At 35.2% G+C, this 25,380-nt stretch overlaps 1 protein-coding gene across 5 annotated transcripts; it reads left to right on the forward strand.

Moving 5' to 3' along the window:
* Window positions 1-1,044: 1,044 nt before the first annotated feature.
* LOC104001042 (uncharacterized) lies at window positions 1,045-24,878 on the forward strand. Of its 5 annotated transcripts, XM_065128960.1 has the most exons (24): window positions 1,101-1,228; window positions 2,997-3,057; window positions 3,188-3,400; window positions 3,872-3,902; window positions 4,026-4,219; window positions 5,260-5,419; window positions 6,198-6,294; window positions 8,409-8,578; window positions 9,287-9,453; window positions 12,462-12,647; window positions 12,741-12,830; window positions 14,968-15,048; window positions 16,465-16,608; window positions 19,007-19,089; window positions 19,969-20,107; window positions 20,256-20,339; window positions 21,048-21,209; window positions 21,290-21,377; window positions 22,036-22,113; window positions 22,923-22,989; window positions 23,074-23,173; window positions 24,083-24,199; window positions 24,290-24,346; window positions 24,473-24,878. In XM_065128960.1, exons 2-24 carry the CDS (start codon window positions 3,034-3,036, stop codon window positions 24,644-24,646), a joined length of 2,706 nt encoding a protein of 901 aa, XP_064985032.1. In that variant the 5' UTR covers window positions 1,101-1,228; window positions 2,997-3,033; the 3' UTR covers window positions 24,647-24,878. The 5 variants fall into 5 exon arrangements, with proteins under 5 accessions (XP_064985030.1, XP_064985031.1, XP_064985033.1 ...); XM_065128958.1 differs by lacking the exon at window positions 2,997-3,057 and having other exon boundaries at window positions 1,045-1,228; XM_065128959.1 differs by lacking the exon at window positions 2,997-3,057 and having other exon boundaries at window positions 1,045-1,228; window positions 4,038-4,219.
* Window positions 24,879-25,380: the final 502 nt, after the last annotated feature.

Consider the following 25,380-nt stretch of genomic DNA (forward strand, 5'->3'; position numbering starts at 1 on the left):
AACTACGAAATCTAAGGTATACTTAAGCTAAACAAGTCCCTAGGTCTTGGTTTTTTCTGGCGAACTTCTGATGATCTCCCGGCAATGTTCCAACGGACTTCCAGTAAGCTCCTAGACTTCACGACGATCTTCTTGGTGAGTTCCGACGAGCTTCTTCCAGCAAGCTCCTGGACTTCTCGGTTGGTTCCTACAGAACTTCCAACGAACATTTGGATTTTCGACGAACTCTTGAACTCCCAACAAAATCACGTCCTTGACTCCGGAACTTCATTTTGCTTCATGTCTTGCTATTGTAGTTAATCATATACATGTAAAATACACTTCAATCTAAACAATTATTACTAAGCATGAATCATGTTGTCCGGCATGTCATTGGTCCATCGATGCTTCGTTCGATTCTTCGACGCATCGTCCTCTCTTGCGGTCTATTGTCCAATCGGCCAGTTGACTCCGCAACTCCGATATCCTTGACTCAATATTCACTCTTCTTGGCTCGATACCAAAATCCATGGCCCGAAGCCTTCTGTCGATACGTCGACCGATCCTCCAGCCTGATTGAAGTATCAAGCGTCACTGAAAACACAGATCAAATCATAAACACTTATTAATTGGTTTCATTATCAAAATATGGGATTAACACTTGTTACTCTACACATCAAGAAATCATAAACTAATATTCACCGCTTGCTGCTGGATGCATCGAGAAATCCACATGGTAATGATAATAATAATAAAGCTAATCAATGATATTTAGGGTATAAATATAAATTTACATGTTTTAAGAATAATTTATTTAAAAAATTACACAAAATTCAAAGAATTATTCGAAATCCTAAAAGACAATAAATAATCTGAGTTAGCTCCACGTTAGGACTTGTATATCCTTTGAATCATCATTTTGATGGCAATCACTATATGGGACTCAAAATCGCAATTCTATATATATAGGTTGACAGTAAGGAAAGAATATTTCCCAATTCTGTATAATAAAATACTTATATTTAGTCGATCATAGAGCGATATAATTGGCACATGGATACGTAACGGACATTTCCGTTTCCCAATTCTGCGCTCTTTGTGAACGCACGGTGGGAAGGACTCGAGGGGTGGAGCGAGGTATATGGAATTCAGGGCTCGCGATTACGAAGCCGAGGAGATCGCGTGCGCTGTCCCCCGGCAACCCGCACCCGACCACCCGCTTGCCCTGCTCGCCTCGCCATCTTCGCAGGTTCGCCCTTGCCTCTTCCCCCCACCCTCTGTCTCTTTTCTAGATTTAGATTCACTCTTTTTCTCGGATGCAGGGTTCATGAAAACCAAACCCTAGTTCTTGTTTCTTTTCTTGGGTTTAGGGTTCTTGGTCGTCTCACCCAATTCTCTCTCTCTCTCTCTCTCTCTCTCTCATGGATTCAGGGTTCATTAGAAGCGCGGTTTCGTCTTCTTCTCCTGTACTGGATAATTTTGTGGCCTAGATGGGTGTGATCCTCTGAAATCTAGAATTTAGAGCTGACGATTACTAAGCCGAGGAGATCGAACCCACGCATGAGCTACCCCTCGCCCTGTTTTCTTCATCATCTCCCCAGGAGTTCTATCTTCTTCTTTCTTTCTGTGTCTTTCCTGGATTTAGGGTTCTTCATAAGCAAACCTTGTTTCTTGTTCGCCAATTTGGAGGATTCTTGAGCCCGCGAATGGACTACCCAACTGGTTATATTTGATATTGGAAGGTCTTGAAGATGGCTATACAAAACCAAGGAGATCGCTTGCGGTTTCCCCTCGCATTGCATTGCTCGTCATCTCCTCAGGTTCTTTGCATCTTTCCGTCCCTCGCTCCTTCTGTCTCTTTTCTTGGATTTCGAGTTGCCAAACCCTATTTCTTGTTCTCCTGATGTGAATTTTGAGGCTTACAATCGGTAACTGCTATGGGACTGGCGTAACCCGTTAAATTGATGCGCAGGTTCTTGATAGTGTCTCATACGATTCGCCCGTATCTAGTCTAAGGCTGTCTCTCTCACGTTTTGCTCTCCCTTCTCCTTCTGTGTCTTCTTTTGGAAATATGGTTCGAGATGTTTGTTGTTCACCTGTACTTGGAATATGAGCCCTATGTTTGACGACAGACAGCATTACCTTACTGTTTATGTTTGACAGAGGTTTTTGAAGAGTGTCTTAAGTAGTTTACCTTTCCCCAGTATCTAGCTTGTTTGCGTTCATGAAACACCAAAATTCTGAAATTCGTCAAACATGTTCTGAATCTCCATGTATCTAGAAACATTGTTAGCTGGAGACGATTTCTTCCCTAAACGTTGTCAAATGTCGTAAAGGCTACTGTATACAGTTTTGATTGTTGATAATGAATCATGATGGTATGGTTTTGGAAATTATTTGGTTTTAGAAGATTATTTCATCTGGAGCATGTTACTATTCTTCTAAGTTCATTTACTGTTGAAACTTGGGGTTTTAAGATACCAAAAGATTAGGTTGCAATTTGAGACCTTATACATGCACCTACCAATTCAAAAACTAGTTTCACTGTGGATTCATTTCCCACTGGAAATTGGAATGTCAATAGTTTCTGTAAGGAAGGCTTTGACAGCCTTCTAGGTTTGCCAGGCCATATGTGCATGACTTACTAAATTGGAACGTATAGTTATTTATTAAATTTGAAGATTTAAGTTACTGTGGCACTTTGTGCTTGTTGATGTTTGGCATGGAACAAGCTGCCCAAATGTGCTATTTTGAGATTGTCTTGATATGTGTGTTCTAATGAAATGAAAAGGAGAAACAAAAAAAAAGAAGGGAAAGGGAAAAAGGTGAAAAGTACTTGAGCATTTTGTTAGTTTTTTTCTCCATGGGAGTGCAACATATCCTCTAACAAACTCAAGTTCGAATCAGTCGAGGCTTAAATTGTCTAGATAAGGTTGCGATCTAGGAATCCATAAAATTTCCATTCTATGAGCACTTAGTTTGATTCCAGCAAAGTTTGAACTTGGTTTTCAAAACAGACAGTGCAGATAGCATGGACCATTTTCGGATCATCATATGAGCTCAACCAAAAAAAAAGAGGTCAATTTAGTTTGAATTTCCTAGATTTTGACTTTATTTTATTCAGATATGATGTTGTTGGATTTTTGTATGTCAGCATTTTTTTTGGAAAGTCCATGTTCTTAACAGGATGTTATTCGGTGCAATCTAGGTTCTTCCTGATTTTGAGGTTTGTTTTGATGATCCACTGAGAGAAAGTGCCACAGATGCATCAGAATCCATTCTGGATCGGGAAGATGGTTGCAGTACCTTGAGAAGTAAGCTCTCAGGAGAAGCCGATAATTTGTTAGAAAAAGAATGGATTTTTCTGAGAAGTTCGTTGATGCAGAAGTTCTCCTGCGGCAATACAATTACTATTTCACCGGTGAGCTTCATGCCATCTTTTTTATTTTCTTTTCATTCTGAATTAATAATTTTTCCTTTTTCTTTTTTGTAAATGGATATGATATTTGGCCACTGAATATCCAATTAGGAGCAATTTTATTATATGTGACTGTGATACCTATGCTTACGTTCCAAGGTTTAGAATTTAATTTTTTTCTTTTTTTTTGTTGCAAACTTTAAGAGTACGTAATACTACTGTTTCCATGACAGAAAAATTTATTTTTTATTGATATTTGCTCTATTCCTTTGTGTAATGATAAATGGTTAGTCCTTGCTGGGTAACCCTGTTGTAGGGACATCACTAATCAATATTCATTGGCTGGGTTCGAATTCCTAAACCATTTCCTTAAAAGGAATGGACAAATTGCCACTTCTCTTACTTTTGTTCGGTTGTTGGTGAATAATATGTTCCCTTGATGTTGTAATACGGAATCTAAATTTTTGTTTGCAGACCACGGATGCCATAATGAGGAACAACAAAGGTATCTTGCTGTCACAATTTTGTTATTTGTACAAAGCTATTAAGCAATGAAAAAAAATCCTTAACTATGTGTTTGTCAATGAGTTGATATGAATATCTTGTCTGAAATATCTTAGTTTAATAGGAAAGAATGCAGGATATAAAACGCTGGCAGATATCCACATGGAGGATCTGGATGATCCAGAATCTACTGTGAAAGAGGAGATAAAAGTAATTACACGACAGGAATATGTTTCAAGATTACAAGAACTTAAGAGTGAAATTAATCAGGCATGGATAGCAGAAGATCGCATCAGAGCTTTGAAGTTATCCATCAAGGCATGCATTTTGAAATTTGAATAACTGATTTTGTGTACTGAAATTTAAATTATTTGGTGAAACATTTGACTCATCTTACTCTACATCTGTCCTCATCACAGGCTATCCATTAACTGCATTATCGTTCACTTAGTGTGGTCAAAATTCGTTATGATTAATATCAGAATAAATGTTGAAACCATTCAGTTTGTGGATTATATATTATAAAATTTTCTAGGAAGTGTTTAATTCATTTTGGTCTTGTAAGTTGTAACTGAATATTATATATATATATATATATATATATTTGTGTCCATATTATATTTCTATTCATATGTGTGGCATATGCTGAGGATCTGTCATATGCTAGTGGCTTATGTTTTTTTCTCATTGTCTTCTTGTAATAGTGGTGACCCAATGCGATGGGATTTTTGTTGTATAGAATCTATAGATGCTGTTTTGTGCTTTTTCATAGGTTTGTTAGTAGAAAGACTTTATTTCTTCTTGATACAGTAAAAAGGAATCATGCATAGTTAATGCTTATTAGAGTGACTAGAAAATAACTTGTGAATTGTTTTTTGTTGAAGATAGTAAGATACTTGCTAATAAATTATGGTTTTTGCTGAAGTTTTCCAGAATTAGTGTGGTTGACATGGTCAGATGATCTATGACTACAGCGAAAATCAAAACTAGCCCATAGAACATATGACATGCTGGTGCATGAATAAATTTTTAAAGTGTGTATTTTTGGTCAGCCTATGGTGAATATGAAGAAGTGGCATAGTGCAATACAACTGGCCACAATGTCCAGGGCATTGTGCAAAGAGAAAAAGAAGAAGAAAGCAGGTAACATAGTGAAGAGAAATTAGACTAATGAATGAGCTGCTTCCACAAGTCTGTCAGATTTTTTTGTGTAATTGTTCAGGCATAAGATGTGCTAAAAATTAATGTAGAATGAATATAAAGTCTCTAGGATGCTCATTATGCTTACATGGAATTGGGTTCTCTAACATGTTGCATGACACTATGCTTATGTCATAATCCTATTCAACTTCTTGCAGGTGGCCAGGCTTCTAACAGACACTTCTGTTTGCCAATTTTATCCTACATTATTTACATTGGTTGTAGATGTAATGGATATGCTTGGCAATTTGGTATGGGAACGAATTAAGAAGCGGACCGAATATGCTGATGACAGGACACCAGTATGCTCTTTGCCAGGTGAATGTTGACATATTTTTCTTTCTTCAAGTATATATATGTCTTTATGGCTTTTAAGATATGCCAATATCTTAACATTGTCGGCCTTTTCATCCTACTTTTAAGGCCATCTGAAGATTTGGCTGCTATTGTTATAGTGCCATGCAAATCATAGTTGCTAAAATTTTTGTTTGACTAAACTGTCTACATTTATCTAATTAGAGATGTTTTATTTGGAATTTTTCTTAAGCATGGTACTTATATTTGCAGATCATAATATATTGTCGTTAACCTCAAATTGGTATGTTGGTGTAATGTTTTATTAACACATCCGAGACTCAATGTGCTTTTTCTCTTTGTATATGATGAGACCATGATGTAAATGCTATTGAAATCTTTATCCCTGACATTAATGTGGAAAAATTGCATTTCTACATGATATATTTTAGTGCAGATGTTTTCTTTTCTTTTCTTCTATTTGTATTTCTTTTTTCTTTGAGAAGAGTTGAAGGCAAATCAGAAATATGGCTAGGTTAGCTTAACTCTTGTTTAGTATTTGACATTTACTTTGGTAGAAGAATCTTTCTATTTATTCTAGCTACTGGATATGTTGTAGCTATTTGAAGTTACAGTTGCAACTTATTTTAAATCAATTTTGGCTTTTTTTTTAATGCATGTAACTGTACGGAGGCCTAAGAAATTTTTTTTCATGAGAAATGTTAAAGATGGCTTAAATTAACAATTTTGATGCTTTTCTACTTATACATAAATTTAAAATTTTAATTATTTGAGTATGCAGAGAACTTTACATCTGATGATATTTGTTCTGAGGCAAAAGAGACTTGTTACAATTGGTTTTGCAAAATTGGTTCAATTCATGAACTTGTTCCGCGTATGTAAGTTTCTTTTACTTTCTCCTTTCCAGTTCTGATTTTTCTTGATTTTATTTACCTTTTGTGGTGTACTTTCGTTTGAATACTCTTTTAATTACTTGGTTAATCAATTCTCATGGTTCTGATATGTACCATAAACGTGCAACGGTGCAAGCACACCTTTTGTTTTGAGTTCATTCTGGAGATCCACCTAGATGCTTGTCAAATTAATTTGCACAATTCAATATGGGACTTTAGTGCCATTCCTAGAGAGCCGAGACACGGGGCGTGACACATCCACTTTTTTACTCACAAGGCTTGCCTTGCCTGATATGACTGTTGTGCTAGTTTGCATGGGTGGCACCTGCTGAGACAGGCTAAGTGTGTTTTCCTATATCATATTGAGCCATGCAATTCCTCTAGTGCATTTTTGGGTCAAAATTTAGCATGTATCGACTTGCATGATCCTGCTGCAAAGGTGTCAGTACTGAATAGCATGTTATTATCAACTATCATGAATTGTGCATTTTGCTCCTTACCATACTGGATATTTTGTCATTATGGGGAGTGTTAGTATGCGCTTTGTATCATTCCAATACACCCTTCAGCAATATGTTTGGTTTTTTATGGTCAGTGGAGGTCCCTTACCATACTATGGCACACATTGATATGATTAATGATTATCCCTGTATTTTATGATAGTTAAACTGAAATATTTAGTTTTAAAACTTTTTTTTTTAATGTAAAATTCAGTTGGTCTTTTGTATCACATTAATCTCAGTCCTGTGGGTTGTACATGTTAAGTTATTCACACATTTATGCAAAATTATACTTAGGAACCATATGTGCATGGTTCTGCATATTATAAATCAATTAATTGTAGGGTCCCTGGTCAAATGTTTTTATGGGCACTGTTACTCTCTTCGGTCTGGTGCTGAGGTCTTCTTTGAACCTTACACATGCACGGTGGTTTTTGATACCAAGTTTTTAGGTACCCAATTTAGGGTGTCCATCTGTCATTTTCTCCTTTTTTACATGCGAAGGTTTCTTGTTTCTATTGCTTGTACCCTTCCTATCTAAAGGAGGTGCTATTTATCATCTTATGACATGTCATGGATCAGCCAACCTTCAGCTTGAAGTTGTTACTGGCGATGCTGCCAATATTATGGATGGCGATGGGCTTGGATGGGAAAGCTATGAGGATGATGCTTTGGTGGTAATTGATGATGATTTTAGCATGGAGGAGGCAACAACTGTTGTAGTTGAAACGTGAAAGGCTCATGGGGATTTATGAGAGATGTATCTATTCTGGCCTTATATCTTGCGTGTTGTTTCTTCCCTCCTATTTTAGAGTTCTTTCGGTTTTCCTTGGAGTTTCTAACCATTTGCTGGTTGTCCTTTCTTTCCAATACTACCTTTGAAGTCATCATGTAGAGTTATAGGAATGTGATCAACAACCTGAGGGATAGGTGTGCTGATCTTATTTTGGCGTAACACTTCAGTTACAAGATTGCTGGAAACTCGTGTGATGGGGACTGAGCTGTATTGATCATTTGCGCTGTTAGTCACAGTGGAAGTGTTCTTGTCATCCTTGCACGTGCTAAAGCTAGGGTCCTTTTTGTGTTACTAGAGTGGGCAAGTTTTGGTCTATTTCCTTTCCATCTGTGGACAAGCTGGCTATTTAGTAAATCCTTGTCTGGTCATGCTTTGGGTCATTGCTTGCTATGAGATGATGCTATTATTAGACTGAGGGGAGGTAACTAACATGTGTCCTATGTGGCTGTTGCTACGTGACTGAGGTGTCTCCCCCTTCTTTCTTTGTTTTATGTGGCTACTTCCCAAGGGAGCTTAAGCATTTGTGCCAGAATGACCTCTTGGGTTTGTATATTGATTGTAGAAAAAGAATCCTCATTAGGATGGTTGTTCGTGGAGCTGATATTAGCATGAGATTGTAGCATCATGACATGCATGAAATGTTGCATCTCTGGGTCACAGCTGTAAAATGATGCCATTTGGATTTACCTTTTGCTTGTCAGATAACATTTATATGCAGGCTTTTGTCATGTTTTTGCTGCTGAACTTTTATTTTGTGTGCTTGAGGCAAATGTATGACGTGCATGGCATATTTTTTATATCAGATATTTGGAGCTAGCCATTTTACGGTGTTGGCGTTTTCTAGAAGATAGTTTTGTGTCTATCGTTGAGCGGTTGGTTATGATGATGAGAGGACTGGCTGATCCTCTTGTATCTGCCTTTTGTCATCTTTATTTGGCTCACTGTGCAAGATCGTTGTATTTAGGAGATGATGGTAAGAAAGAATTTGCAAATTGTCATTTTTTATCCTTTCGTGTTCACTTCCCTAATTTAATGTGTGTTGTTAGGCTTTTGCCACTTTTTCTTTCGAAAGATCTTTACATTCCTGCAAAGATTACCTTGCTGATCATCCTGAGTCACTGGAGCTTTTCCTTTCAAGAATATAAACTCCAATAAGTTTTTGTTATTGCCATGATGTAATTTGTTCAAGAAGCAATTATGCTACTTTTCTGCTATTTCATAAGTGGACCCACAAGCCAAAAGAAGTTCCTTGTTACTGTTTATATTGTTAATAAACTCTTGCTTGATTTGGAATACAATTTTATCAACCAGCTTTAGTGGAATGAGCTATTTTGATTATAGTGATTTTTACATATCCATGAGTATTCATGTGCCTACATGTGCAGGCATGCAGTATCTATCTACAAGCATCAATCACATCAATCACATGTTTTCTCCAACATTTTTTTATTACTGAACTTTGATTGGTTATATGATGTTCCAACCTCATTTGATGTATATGTCCAATGATATGACATTGAGATACCGCTAGTGTGTCAGATTTGTCGTGTAAGCTTTTTGTTGTCATACAAAGTAGAAATGCTCTTTGATTTCTGCATCAAGTACTTCCTGCCTTTTTTATATAGAGAGTTCCATAAGAACTTGCTTTAGCATAGTTTTGATACTTATTTCTTCTAAATAGGATATTTGATCATGTCTCTCGGGGACATCTCTATTCTACTGAGACGGGTCCTTTTGGATAAAGAAACAGTTGGATACCATTCCTGCAAGAATAAATATTTTCTTATAAGTTTAATAAAACCTGCCATTGACTGGATTGTGAAGTGTATATTTACCGAAGGTTATCAGGTTTGCACATTTAATTTTTTTTAATTATTTGAACTATTTTGTATGCTGCACATTCATGATCAGTATCACCCTTGATGATAACCTATCCAAATTTTTGAAGATACCTATTCCATTGCGGTTCTCATCGCATTATGTTTTGTTTGTGATATGTTCCTTGGTGAGATAAATCTGAATGCCTTTGTGTTTTACCTGAGTTTTTCTATGTTGTGATAGGAGAAAAAACAGAACAAAGGCTCTGCTTCCCTTTTTGTGCGCTATAGCTGAAGATTTTTAATAATGTGTATTGTCTAGATTCTAGAAGTTGTAGATCAAACCCTATAAGATAATTTCTGGCTCATGTAGAAGTATATTGCGAAGTGCCCTGCTTAGTAGGCTGCAGCATCAGATGAGTCTGAACTGGAACAGTTGGAACAGGAACTTTTCTGCTGCGTCTTCTCAGAATATAAAATATCCATGCTAGGTCTTGTTGAGGATCTGATCTGCAACCAACAACTCTCCCATTGTGCATATTGCACACTAGTCTCAAGCACATGCCATGCATGTGTGAGATGATAAGAAGCATTTAAAGTGAAAGAGAGAGAGAGGCAAACACTAATTGTCAGAAGCAATATTCTAGGCCATTTTGAACTAGCAGAAATTAAAACCATCAATACCAAAAGAAATGATTTTAGATGCATTCTGAAATTCAACAATTGCTCATAAAGGCTTTAGAAGTTGATCCTTTATAAATGCTGCATCCAACACCTCATATTTTCTGTCACCTTGTAAGCAATCTCCCTAGTTTTTTAATCAACAAGTTGAACTTGTTGAATGTATGATCCAGGTCAATAGGTGCAGCTATCTATCATATTTAGAATTAATCACGTCATATTGAGAATTATAATCCTGATCATTAATGCTTTTCTGTTATGCTTCTTACCTCTAGTTATTGCTTGATATAAGATCATTTAAAATATACTTCTTTTTATAAACTTGGTTGCATCCATTGTTACCAGCATTTTCCTACCCAGATCAGTCCAGGTTATTCTTCCTAATTTATATTATTTTGTCTCTGAAATCAATTGTATAATCATAAACCAATTATATAGACAATACCTTTTTATATTCTTGTTTTAGATTCATGTAAGAAAATTTTCAAAATAACAAAAACATTAAATACTATATAAAAAAAGTTTATTTTTTCGATCTTCAATTGTTGTATTGATCATGATGTAAATTTATTCTGTACTAAGACCTGATTATCTTATACCATGTGGCAAGCAACTTAAAGAAAGTGATTCCATAATCAATATGTACCATGCCCCAGAATAACAAACTAACTAATCCTATCATATGATGATTTCATGTGGTAGGTCCTGTGTCGATACTTGAACCATGTTAGGAAGGTCGATCCTAACATGGTGTTTGTTGGATTCATGGTCCAGATGCACGATCCTATGTTGATGTGTCCTGTATATGCCTCAGTGACAAGCATGGTCAGACCATCATTATTGGACTACCTCAGGAAGAAGAGGCTGAACTCACCCTATTTGAAAAAATCAGCACCAGCAGATATGCTGCAGTCTTTTGCAGCAGTTGCAATCATTGGACATTTGCAGTTGGAAAGAAATGTGTGGGTGTGTGTTGGTTGGGGCGCAGCGGAAGAAAGATGGCAAGGAATTTTTTTAATGAATAGAAGGATATCTATCGTGCTTCATCTGCTCCCCACTGCAGGTGTGTCTGTGTGAGAGTGAGAGAGAGAGAGAGAGAGAGAGAGAGAGAGAGAGAGGATAGACTAGTCCTGAGCAAAGCATTGTTGATTATGCTCTCTTCGGGTAGTCACTTCATTCTTAAAATGCAACCATTTTAGAAGTGGCTATTTAGAATATATTAGAGAAACAAAGGTTTTTGAAGATCCAACTCCATATTGCAAGTTATAAATGATATTCTAGCGTTGGTGGCTGTATTATTACATATGATGGCTATTGTGGATCTGGACTTTTCTTTAAAAATAAATCTAATTGTGTATTTATATTTGTAGATTGAGGTTATAATCCATGGGTTTTGATTATAACCCGGAAACCTGGTTCATAACAACATGGATTGATTGGGAAGCTGTACAGTTGTGGATTAAAAGGGAGACCAGTAATCTTGTTGAAATTTGAAGAGTAATGCATCTCTTCTTGTAAGATCAGAGTTCGCATCGAGGACCGATTCTTCTTTTGTATAAGATTGGAAGTTCTATAACTTTGGATACTTTACATGAAACCAACTAAGCAGCCAACGGGACTGGCTGCTCGCTCTTCATCCCCTTTGGGTTTTTTCCAAGAAACATAGTTAGTTTTCCTTCGTCAAGACACTTATTTAATGAAATATAGCCCATAATAAACTAGCTCTCTTGGTACTATCATGAAAGGTCATCTTTGATATAGCTTTCTACCAAGCAATGATCTTAAGTACTTTTTATGCCTTTTCAGATTCATAATTTATGCAGGTGAGATATACCATTGTGGGCTATAAATTTGGCAGGTTATGTTGTTTTAAGCTTTAACTTCCAACATGAAATTGTGTCCCTGCTTATTACCTAATGGCCGTTGGATCACATTATATTGGGGAGTCATTGGGGAATTTTGCTTATCTGATCTAGTATATATATATTTTTAAGTTAGTCATTATATTGGAGTATGTTTATGTCCAAATCAGATGTATTTTTCAACTAATAATATGGATTTGATAAAGCTTACTATCATATTTTAATGCTAAAACTGGCTACTGATGTGATTTTGGCTTATGCTGTTTGTTTTTGTGTTATCCTTTTGTTTGGTTGATTGAACTTGTGTAGAATAATTTTCTAGTGGACAAACTTTTTAATTGATAAGGATTTACATCGAATGACAGGGCCATCCTAGATTTATTATTTGAAATGCCTACTTTCAAGTGTTCACTACTAATTCCATAAATGATATTTTATTATGGTTCAAATAATTATCCTGGATCTAGTGACCTTATATCAGTTTCTTGAAAACTAGAATGCCAGTAATATACTTGTGGAGTTTGGTGTGGGAAGCGATCTATCAGTTTCAACCAGGAAGTTCTCATGTGTCTCCGTAGTTCTTCATTATCTCCTTAAACATCTTCCAGCTGATGTTATCAGCAACAATGCAGTGGAAATTATAGATTTTATTGAACAAAACAAAGATATGTCAGTTGAATCTGTACGTCAGCTATGAACTGTGAGCTGTATGTAAATATTTTTCTTCATGTTTTGTCTTTGCCACTTGGTCATTTTATCTACTGTCCTATTGCAGCATTTGGATTATAGGCTCCTTGGACACAAACTCTACGAGTGCCAACACTCACTCAGTTCTGTTTGTGCTGTAATGAGAAGAATTATGCAGGTAGTTTAGGTCATTTCAGTTGCTCATTGCATATTTCTTGTTTCTGTTGGATTCTCTTGCTTATACATAATTCATAAGGACAGTATGTAGATTACTCTGCTGTAATGCAGTCAGCTTCTTTCATTATGCTGAATTTAGAAAGCCAGTTCACTAGGTTTAACCGTTTTTATGCAGCTCTTTTTTGAACGTGGTGAACATCTCTCCACCTTTTCTCAGTTATTTAAAGCTAACAAAAAGAACAGTTACCCAAGTTAATATTTTGTTCTTCACTATCTGTGTGTGTTTTTGCAGTCAATTTACTGAGTTTTTGATTCTCTATGTTGATCTATAAATTATGAACAAAAATGATATATATATTTTTCACTCTTATGGTTAAATGTTCTTTATGTTGAGCCATATGCATTCCTTTTTTTCTAATTTCTTATCATTTCTTTTACCACACACACACACACACACACACACACACACACACATACATATATATATATATATATATATATATATATATATATATATATATATATATACTATTGATTCCTTTTCTTTCCTTTTGAATGAGTTTTAGCTTTTTGTGTACTTCTGGTTGTTGCATATTTGTGTGAATAATTTCTGCATTTTGGTTTGCATGATCTACAGGTTGAGGCTTAAGTTACTGTAATTAGTTCATATGAACTTAGCTTTGGTTGTCTTGTGATTCTTTTGCTATTTTTGTTTTTAACTTGAAACTTATCATTCTTTTAAGTTTTAACTTCAACTTATCATCATCTCCACCAAGGTTTGTGGTTTGCAATATCACCTGGTAGGCTGGTGCAATATGGTATGAGCAGTATTCATCAATCTGACATGTTACCGGTACATGGACCAATGTAAAGTGGGCAGTATGCTGACCTGTACCGCTCGGTACATCTGGTACAGCATTGATACTGCCCATTGCAGGCTGATAGCTCTGTACCTATAGTCTCCATTTATTTGTTTTTCAACCTGTTTAGTTTTCTTTTTTTAAACTCAATACGTACCAGTCTGAGCCCTGATTGGTGCAGTATCGGTTCATGAAACTGCAAACCTTGCTTTCCACATAATTCATGATCTATGGGCAAAACCGATTGGTCATTAGTTTCATTTTCCTATGACTTTGGATTACCATATGATACCAACCATACTATGCAATCACAAAACAGGCTCGGAGTGTTTGTATCCACTTAGTGTTGTGACTTCAATTAAAATGCTAAGAGTTGTATGGGTTGAGGTAAAAGCCATGATGCTGATCCAAGTTTATAGTTTCCTGTAGCTATATGCATGGTTTGCCTTGCATATGTTGGCTTGTGTGAGCCTGTACTTCAATTAGAATTGTGATCTTTCACATCACTTGACTAGGAATAAATGATGCAGTTTCTGTTATCTTATTGCATGCGGTACTTAAAAAACGATTTCTTATTTGTCTTGTGTATGTGTTTCAGAACTGTCCTGAACTGACCCAACCCTTCCCAGCAGGCAGCAGCCTGGCATCGCTTCCCTGGTGCTTTGTCTGCACTGATATGCCATCATCTTTATCATTCTCTATTGGGAACTTTCAAATTCATATGCCTTGACAATGGCACCTGAGCTGAATAGGTTGACCCTGAGTGAGTAGTGGAGGCTCTCTTGCTTTCTACATTATTACAAAAATCAATAGTCCAACCAACCACCTAGCTTGCTCTTTAAGTGCTCACCTTTTTGTCTTTTGTCTACTTTTAATATCTAGACTAATTCAATTTGCTATTGGTATCAATGAGAAACCTGCAATATTTACAACTATGGGGAGCCACTTCATTTTTCTTTTGAGATACCATTTCAAGACCAATAACTTGTGTCATTTTCTTCAGTCTCTTTGGGGGAATGATTAGATTTGAGAGTTTCATATTAAATTAATATTCTGTCACTTATTCTGCACTAGTTCTGGGGGCAATGTAGGTAGCACTTGCATACTCTTAAATGTTCCTATGGGAAATTTATAATCTGAAATTGTGACCAAAATTATTTGGAGGAGTCACTTGTTTTTTTGCCTGATACTTGATTTCAGTATCTTGTATATTGATTTTGTAGATTTTTTCTCTTTGTTCGCCAACATGCATCTATTTTGTCTTTTTACTAAATTCAGGTACTTGGTCAATACGATAATCTAAATGAGTATTTGATAATAGCAGATGCTTATCTAGACATCATCCTTCTGTATTCAATGGTAAGTCTTTTAATCTCTTTTCTTTGGCAATATATTTCTTTTATGATGTTTGTCAGTACAATAATTTTAATGAGCACATGGTAAGTCATTAATGTCTTTTTCATGAGCAATATATATATATATATATATATGTATATATATATGTATATATATATGTATATATATATTATGCTCAGATGAAGGTTTGGGCCATAGGTTACAACATTTTCTCTGACTTTTGTATATCTTCTGATGTTGGGACAAATAAAGTTAAAATGATTATGGATATGAGACATACATTAGCATCTATAAAGTTATAATATTGACTGCCAAACTATATTTTTTTCTCATAGGAAAAATGGAAACTTGACTTTTGTTGTTTTGACCTAACTTTTGTGGCTATTGTATTTATACAGAATGTTCCTTAAGGAAGTATCTTTAAATAAGACATCCAAGTAAAAAGGTTGCAACATCTTTTTCTGATTCGTACATCTTCTGATGTTGAGAGTCTTGAGACAATTAAGGTTAAAACTTAAAACCATTATAGATATGAGACATGCATTAGCATCTATATAGTTGTAGATATGCAGAACTAAATTGGTTTTATAATAGGAAAATGAAAACTCGACTTTTGTTGTTCTGGCCTAGCTTTTGTGGTTTTTACATTTAAACAAAATATTCCTTTTAGGAAGCATCTTTAAATAAGATGTTAAAGCCAAAGGGGTACTCAACTTGTTTCTTTCCTACATGAGATGTTAAAGCCAAAGGGGTACTCAAGATGTTAAAGTTTTCAAACGTCAAGCATATATTGTTATCTTTTGTTATAGATTTAAGAACCAATTAATATTCAACTCTTCTACATATCCGCAATGCTAGTTACATGAACTGCATGTATCATAAGATCTGGATTGACGTCTTGGAGGTCCATGTGAATGAAGTTATATTGTTCTTATCAATAACTTACGATGTGAAAGGGTTTATATCTTGCTTGTGTGTGCAGCATAAGTTTTCAGTTGCAAAAAGACTGCCTTTGATTGGTATGCATCTGATATATATATATATATATATATATATATGTATGTATGTATGTATGTATATATATGTATGTATGTATATATATATATATATGTATATATATACACATATATATATATAGACACACACATGCATACATACATACATACATATATATATATATATCTGTGTGTGTGTGTGTCTTGCAACTCAATTAAGATATAATTATCTGTGTGTTTGCAGTTATCTACTGTTATGTGATGTGGGGTAACATAAGTGTTTAAGTAAAATTGTTCATCTTGTAAGGTAGATGAATATTGTTATATTACTGTCATTGGAAAAATATATTGTTGTTACTTTCTCTAATTTTCCAATCTATTGATTTTGTTATTTGACTAATACGTAATATTTTTGATATACCAGGAGAACTATCTAGGAATCATATTGGATGGAATCTTAAAGCGAGCTCATGCGAATCAGGTTGATCAAATTGAAATGGAAAATCTGCAGTCCATTCTTGTCAAGATTATCGATCACTTTGATAGATTGGAAGTTGTGCTTGCTATGGTAACAAGCCATTTGAAGCTATATTCCTAAATTTTGCTTCTTTCTGAATTTAGACATTGCTGGTCCTCCTAGGAGTCATGAAGTCATTTTTGGTTCATTGTCGATGTCATTCTGCTTAATAATGTGGATATCTTGTTGACATCATGGTGTCAATCCAGATCAACTGTAGTCTTCTCGCTGCACTTCTAGATGAGTTAGGAAAGGAGAGGGCTGATTAAGCTCTTTCATAAAGTTCTACTAAATAATAAGTTTAGATTCTAGATTTTGCTTTGATATTTGGATTAGTTATTATTATTATTTTTAGTTGTACGCCTTTGAATCCCATCCATTTGGTTATATGTTTAAAGTGTAAGTTGGATAAATTGTTTAGCTATCAGGTGCCATGCTTGCAGAGTTGTAATGGTCTCTTTTGATGGAATTTGAGGATAATGGAATTGTCCAAAAGGGATAGTTCTCTCCTAAAAGACCAGATTGGAGAGTGATTATTAGTGGCTGTAAGATCTTGAGGTTTTGTTCGATGATATTATAACTTGGGACAACATCATATACTGATAGACTCAAAATTTGGTTGGTAACCAAATTTAGCCTCCTTTATCCTCTATTTCTTTTCCATTTATTAGATATTTTGGCATATTTTCTAATTCAGATCAAATTATCTCCTGGTATATATTGCAAGTGGTCAATGAGCTTTTTATAGTAGTTTGGCATCAAGTTCTCAAAAGTTGTGCATACCTCCTTTTTCCTTCCCTGAATAACTTGGCATCCATCAATGTCTCCTTGATCAAGTCAATGCCATCTTTATTAGGAAATTTTTAAAATGAAAAGAGTTATTATTGATCTGGTCTCTTGACATTGGGCCATGTCAGGAGGCTGTTGGTGTGAGCCAACTCGAATAGGTCCTACTTGATATAACCTGTTTTAGAATTGTAAGGCACTTCCACAGATTGCACCTACTTTGTGTTGGTGGCTTGATCTTCAGCTGACTTTTTATTGTATACGTATGTCTCCTCCATCTCATTTAATGGGAATTTCAACACTGAAGATTAATTGTTATTTGTTACCATTGGCATATGCTGCTTAATATGTTAGCACATATTGGCAAGATCAAGTATCAAGATGCTACAGAATGTCTTACCTAGAGCACAGTGGAATGTGGTATGTCATTGGTACAACCGTACAGGTAAATATGAATGTGATCCAAATTGATAATAATCCAGTATAAGATGGTATAGGTCTGGTGCAAGTGCATATGCTATTCAACTAGCCAAACTCAAACCCAACCGGACTTGTAGTTCGATGACTTGATCCATGTGCAAATCTGGTAGACAACGATCTATAGGTCGTAATCTATTGTGTATGGCTTATTCAGCAGAGTTCTATAATATGATGAAATATGTGCAAAATCGAGAATACACTAGACCAGTAGTTGATTCTTTCAAATGCACCATTCTAGCTTCTTTGCCAATTAGATGGTGTTATATGCCATCTTCTAATAGTCCAACTCTTCTTAATCATATTTTGGTATTTCCAGATTTTGAGTTTAGATAGTAGAGTCTCCTTGATGGAGATAGAGAAAGGAATGCAAGAAGCAAATGGCCAATGATCTCAAGTGAATTAAAGCTTAAGAGGTTGTGGGTGCTTCATCCCAATCTTTACTTGAATGTAAGTTGAAGCTTGATATTTGAACACTGACAGTATGATCATCATCAACATCAGCGAAATCCTTTGTTCGGTATCCTGATGAATGTTGGGCTTGTAAATACCTATACCAACCATACTTGAGTTTTTTTAGAATTTAATATATACTAGATGATGAGATCAAGAAGGTCGGAACTAAATGTGTTGGCAACAACCGTGGTAAAGGCCTAGAAGATAGTTGATTGGGCTGGTGAGTGTTAATTAGACTTTACATGTGTCTATAAGTATAGGAATAACATTCATGAAAGATAACCTCTCAATTCGAGCTGATACTGAATGAAAATCATCGAGTACTTTCAATAGGTTTAACGTAATGGCACTTCAGGAGTCCTATATTGAGAGGGTATGATAATCTCATTATTGTAGGTCCTTTGCATTAACAACAATGATCATTATGCGGCTTTAATTTCTAATGTCACATCTTCATATCACATATTTCTTTTGATGTATAATAACTATTTTTAATACACTGCCAAATTCACCTTAGATACCTGTTTTGTCTATATATACTTTTTTGACATGGAGAATGACCTGTGTGGCAGTGTCTTGCTAAAGAAGACATTTTTGTAAGTTCTTAACCTACTTTTGTTTTTGTGATGACTAATTTAAATAGTGTATGCTATTTGTAAATGAACACTAGCTTGGTGATAGCAATGCCTTTTTTTTAGAGATCAACTTATCTGTTTCACTTATTTTGTAGGAACATTTCACGGCAATTCTTGACTTCCTATCTGGAAGCTCACGGAACACAGTTTACATGAATATACTTCATAAGGCTACTAGGTAAATCATTTTTAGTTGCTTTATCTCTAATTATTTTGTTTGTAAATGGTCTATTGTGAAGTGACTCCCAATGGTCAAGCTAACTAACAATAATTTTATGTTCTCTTATATATTTCAGAATTACAAATCACAAGGTCGTAAGTAATGAACTTTTTTTTTTGGCTAAATCTATTAAGTAAAGTGTCAAAGTTCTGCTGTTTAAATCGTTTCTTGTACCATGTTATTATTTCACGTGTAATCTATGCTTTGGAGTTTAGGTAGTTTCAGACTTTCAGTCTGAACAACTGAGCTTGTTTCATGCACAATTGGCCATAGTTTCTTTATTAACTAGACAGGTTTTTGGCAATCATGGTTTTTATTCAGTTTTATTTTAATCTTAAACCAACTGTAATTACTGTATGTTTGATTTCTATAGTTTAGTTAATAACTTTGTTTAGTTTTTATTCAAAGGATGTTTTTGTATTCATATTCTTATAAATTGATAGAGCAGACCTCTGTATTTTTAGACTCTAATTGACAAAGCTAAATGCTTTAGTCTAATGTGTTAACATGCTGAACAAGAGTCAAAAATCACTTGCCACTGTTTTGTGTCCTTAAGTTATGCATACTGAACCACGCATATTTATGTGAAACCATTTGCAGTGGTGTTAATCTGAATAATAATTCCTGTGAAAATTAGAGTTTCTCATATAAATTCACCAAGTAAAACAATTCAATTTTGTCATTGTTGCCAATACTTAAGTTTGGGCACCTTTGGTATTCACCATAAATTTGATTTTATGTTGTCTTGCTGCAAGCCTCAAAAATGCAAATGTTGCAATATAAAATTCTTTGTCATAATCAAACATATTTACGGTCATTTTTAATGATATTATGCAGAGCTGGTCATATTGGGGATCCCACAAGAGTACAATTTCTTTTTGAAGTATCTCAAGTCCTTCATGAGAGCATCGATACATCAAATATGAATGATGAGAGTAAGCATAAAGCAGATTTGATATCTAGATTTGTTGGTATGGTAAGTATACTTGATTTGGAGTTCGAAAATAACTGGAAACAAGAAAAATTAGCTCCTATGCATATTTTGTAGTGCTTATTGACAATAATTTAAATAATCTTATTCACAAAAAGGTCATTTACTGGATGTTTAATAGGTCTTCTTGTAGGTCAACTTTGGAGCTGAATGGGAACAGTATTTATCATTTTTAGATGAATCTCGTGCAGCTTTTGGTAGCATTGATGAACTTAAGGTTAGTCTGTCCGGTGAACATGATAGTACCTTCTAGCTTTCTTTTTCTGTTTTTTTGGTATATGCTTCTTCATCGAACTGTATGCTTAATGAATGTGATTTTTGCCCCTTTCTCAGAAAGTTATAATCCCCCAACCATTGATTTAGCTCCTACAGCTTTTACACCCGTAAAGTCTGTCCTGGGTTGTCAATGCCAATAATGCACAGAGCTAAAATAACTCTAGAAAATCATCTTTTTTTGCTGCTTCTTACAGATAAAAATCAATATATAACCCTTCATGACTACAAAGGATCATGTGTTCTGATCATGTAACGTTTGAGCAGAATTACTTCCTGCTTACAGAACGTTTGAGCAGAATTACATGGTACAGCCATATGATGAAATAGAAATATATCTCTTATTGCCAGGCTTAGTTTGTGGGATTCTTAAAACTTTTTCTTAGTTTAAAAGGAAGCAATATTCTGCTGTAGTCACTTAAAAAAAAGCAAAGGATGGCCTTGTTTTGGAGCTATCCTCTTTTTTCTTTTCTGTATGATCTGGTCTAGCAATATGTTGTGCTTTTGGGTATTTTTTGCTTAAATTGTTATTGACACAAATTCTTGTATCTCTGTGATCAGAACTTTTATTTACTATGCAATAGATATGGTTTGTCAAACTATTCACTTCTAAGCTATGTTACAAGTTTTCTTACAGTCATCTTCTTTGTAGTATGTTCTTATACATTCAAGCAACAATCTAGCCATCAAATCTATCAGAGACAAAAAGAAGTTTCTTGGATTTCTCAAGTCTTGCCTGGCTTTCAGTGAAGTAACAATCCCATCCATTTCTGACAGCATTCAGCGTATGAATCTTTACCTTGAGACTGCTGAGGTGATATCCAGTTTAGTAAATTTGTTGATGACTTTATGTTTTCTAAGCACTAAATGATTATTTATTTCCTGCGGTTGCAGATTGCATTATTTGGAGGCTTGATCTCCCATTCGGAGGGACTTGTTACTTCAGCAATCAGTTGCTTGGAATGCTTAAACATGACAACAGGTATAGATACTGCAGCTGACATATTTCTCCTTGGATGCAAAAGATAGAGATACATAGCAATCTCACTTTATTATGGAACTGAAGTATTACAAAGAGATTACAGGAAATGACAAAAGATAGTGTCCCACAAATAGGGCTTGAGATATTAGAGAATCAAAGGTGGACAAATACTAGCAGCAAGATTAACCATTACCATCTCTAGAAGGCAAAAAAAAAAAAAAGCTCAATGCTGATTTCCATAGTATCTTCAGACTCATTTGCATGTATAAATAAACAATTAATTAAATATATATACACACATATACATGTAAGGTTTGTCATTTCGGGTATTGGACTCGTCTCGAAAATTTATCAGTATGGTATGTACCGGTGTACCGACACATGGTTTGTCAGGGCAAGCCACATCTCAATGGTGAGTTAGACTGGTATGTACCACTCATACCCGTATTGACTCGGGCTCGGGCAGTACAGAAAAACCTATATATATATATATATATATATATATATATATATATATATATATATATATATATATATATAACAACCAATGCTGTCTTGTTTTTACCTTTGTTTATTTACCCTTTTCAGTCTTTTATATTTTAATTTATTTTGTGTTTCTCCATCTAATCTGTACTGTTTCTTCTGCTTTGCTTTGAAGGTTCTCACTCATCAAATGATGTAGATCATATTTCCTCGTTGACTTCTAAATTATGCAGTCTGTTACTTATGATACCAGGTATTGTTCAAACTAATTCATTGTACTGCCTTTATTTATTTCTTCTGCCTTGTTTCTCATGAAGTCATTCATGTGACTGCAGTAATTAAGTTTTCTTTTTGAGAAAATGTACGAATAGTCTTCAACTTATTTTATTATATGAAATAATTAGAAAAGAGAAGAAAGTGGAGAGACAAAATAATAGGGGACAATGAGAAACAAAACAACAAATTCTATCCTAAGAGAAATGGATAGGAAAAAGAAAGCAACCAATCTTATAATGAAATTGGTTGTTTAAATTCCAACTTGATTCATTTTGCATGAATTTGAAGGGGAGAAGTCTTCTCGATAAATTATGTCTGCTCATGTATCTCTATATCTTATATGTTTATCGGTTCATTGTCCGTTCCAAGGTTTTGGCTTCAGATGGGTAAACATAATTTGGATTGGCTTAACTCACTCAGAAACTACTTTTGATGTGTGTGATCTAAGAGAAGTCTTCTCTTCCAAGAGAGCTTCTGTTTGTTACTGCATTTGACACCCTGACAAGATTGACTTAACGAATATTGATTTTCTTGAATATCTTATGACCATCGTTTTAGGAATTCTGCTGATGGAAAAGCATGTCTTAGGTTTAAATTCTATGGTCTTGAGGTTGTTTTAAACTTTTAATCCTCTATTTTTTGAAGTGTATTGGGAGATTATGGAGTTGCAAGTGCATATATCATGTAGTACTGTAATTATCTAGCTGTATGTTGTTAACAAGCTACCTATAAATCCACAAGAAACTTTTTTTTCTTTCTCAATTTCTGTTTCCTTATTTGGTTCAGGTAACCATGAAGAAGGGTCTGTGTGTTTGGTACGAAATCTCATAACAACTCTACAAGGTCACTCTTTGTAAGTCTTCTGTAATAAATCTGGCATACTATTTAATATGCTGATGGCTAAGTTTAATTGTGTATATCATGTTGACTATCATAGGGCATCATCAAAAATTAAAGTGCAGGTATTCTGTGCGATCATATCTCTATCAGCAGGTCTATCTCAGAAAAAGTTTTTGTACCATGCAAAGAACATGGAGGTATGTTCTGCTACGATGGAATTTATAGTGTTCTTATCCAGACTCATCACAACACAATGGATCTGATATTGATACCAGCAGATCCGGCCTGTATCAATCTATAATAACACATGGGACAGGACTGGTGCTCAGTACCATAACAGTGAGTCAGTGATAACCAGTAAAATGACCTTGTATGCAACCAGTATTTGAATCGAAGTCAATTCAAAATAGTTGGGGCATTGGTTGTATCATTGGAGGAATCCTGCAGTGTGAACTGCACATACTCTCATTTAACCATAATAGAGAAAAAAGGACCATCTTCCATAGTGAGCATCATTAATGGCGAGGGTTGAAAGAGATGTGTAGGTTAGGGAAATTATTAATTAACAATTTGCATTTTGACCTTCTATTTTCTGATTTTCTTTCTAGATGCTTTTATTTATTTGATATCTCAAATGTCATCAACAATGCGTTATGGGTCTTCTTTTGTGATCAAAATATAGTAAGCATCATCAAAAGTGAGGATTGAAAGAGACGTGCAGAGAGGGAAAACTATTATCAAACAAGTTTGCATTAACCTTCTATTTTCTGTTTTTATTTCTAGATGCTATTGTCTTATTTGATATCTCAAATGTCATCAACAATGTGTTGTGTGTACTTTGTCGATCATAATATGTAGATTTATTGTTTGAATACTGAAAGCAGATGTAATGGGTGTGATTTTTTTTGCCAACTTTGTTTTTATATACTTCCGTTACACTCAATCTCAAGAAAATGGAAATAATTTGAATGAAAAAGATTTTGGTCCCTGTTTCTGTTTTCTCTTAAAATTTCTTCCAATTGACAAAACATTGGAAAAGAAAGTTCTGCTACTCCAAATTTTGCAAGTGCCTTCATCGATCAAGTTATAAGTAACGATCTGTGCAGGTTATAAGTAACGATCAACTGTATTTTGGGGATCCGTCCTTTGATGAAGAGCTTTCATCTATCGCCAGTCTAGTTCTTCAGATCCTAGAAGATGTTATTAAACAGGAGATGCACTTGGTAAGCTCTTTGTAAACACTAATTCTCAATCATTGTAAAACATATCGGCGTTCTCATGTCATAGGCACACTTGTTGTTTGCTTGTACAAGGTGACACGAGGCAGATTGGCTCTGGATGCTTGCAACTGCCTTCTTGTATCATTCAAAGTATGTGCCTGAATGTCTTTCTTTTTCTTTTCTCTGGGTTTAGGTTATTTGCTCTTCAACTCATAGTTACCAGTTGTGAGAACATAAATGCTAGTGATGATAGACTATCTCTTAATGATCTTGCAGACAAGTCATGAACTCTCTCTAAAATGCTCCAGCCTGATTGATATTGCCAAGTCATGCTTGCATCCAAAGGAGAAGTATCTACGATCGACAGTAAGCTTGATGGACAGGCTCTCCTCGAATCTCGGGGTCCAAGTTGCACCTTCATTAGAATTGACATTGGTTGTGCAACGCTAAGAATAAAATCAATTGGCTTTATGGGGTTTTAATATATCTTTATTTACGTGAGTTGCTGTGATTTGTAGCGAGTTAACAAGAAGATTAGACCATTTTTTTTTGTTTTCCCTGTCAATAGTCATTTGTGCATTCTCTACAACACTAGGAAATGTACAAAAAGAAAATTAGTTTGCATATATTGTTTAAGTAATCACATTATTATTCTAAATAAAATACTGATGAAGCTTTGCCATCTCATGGTCTGCTAGCCTGGGCTGAATCTCTCCGTGCAAGTGGATATGCTAGTGGAGAAAATTGGGAGAAGCAAAAAAGGATAGGAAAAAAAAATTTATGCCAGTTCTATTTGTCCAAAACATACGCTCAACTACTGTCCATCTTGTGTTGGTCTTACGTGTTTTGGTCAACAATAGTATGACGAATGTCCCAATTGCCAGCCAAGAATAATACAATGTAGGACGATGCTTTTTTAATATTTTTTGTTACGTGTCATGTTGTCTTCGTAAGTTACTGAGGTCTATCATCTTCTTTCTCAGATCCGGAGGTCCTTGAAGCTGAGATCCCGCAGATCTACCTTGGAGTTAACCGACCAACCGATCTCGCTGTGTCTCAAGCCAGCGTTGCCCCCCATTGGTAAGCATGTCGAGGCTTGACTACCGTATGCGTTCCCTCTCTTTCTTTGACGTCAAGGAAGCTCTGTCGCACAAGTGGTGGAACTCCGCACATTGAGGAGGCCC

Source organism: Musa acuminata, chromosome BXJ2-10, assembly GCF_036884655.1.
Source record: "Musa acuminata AAA Group cultivar baxijiao chromosome BXJ2-10, Cavendish_Baxijiao_AAA, whole genome shotgun sequence".
Lineage (NCBI taxonomy): Eukaryota > Viridiplantae > Streptophyta > Magnoliopsida > Zingiberales > Musaceae > Musa > Musa acuminata.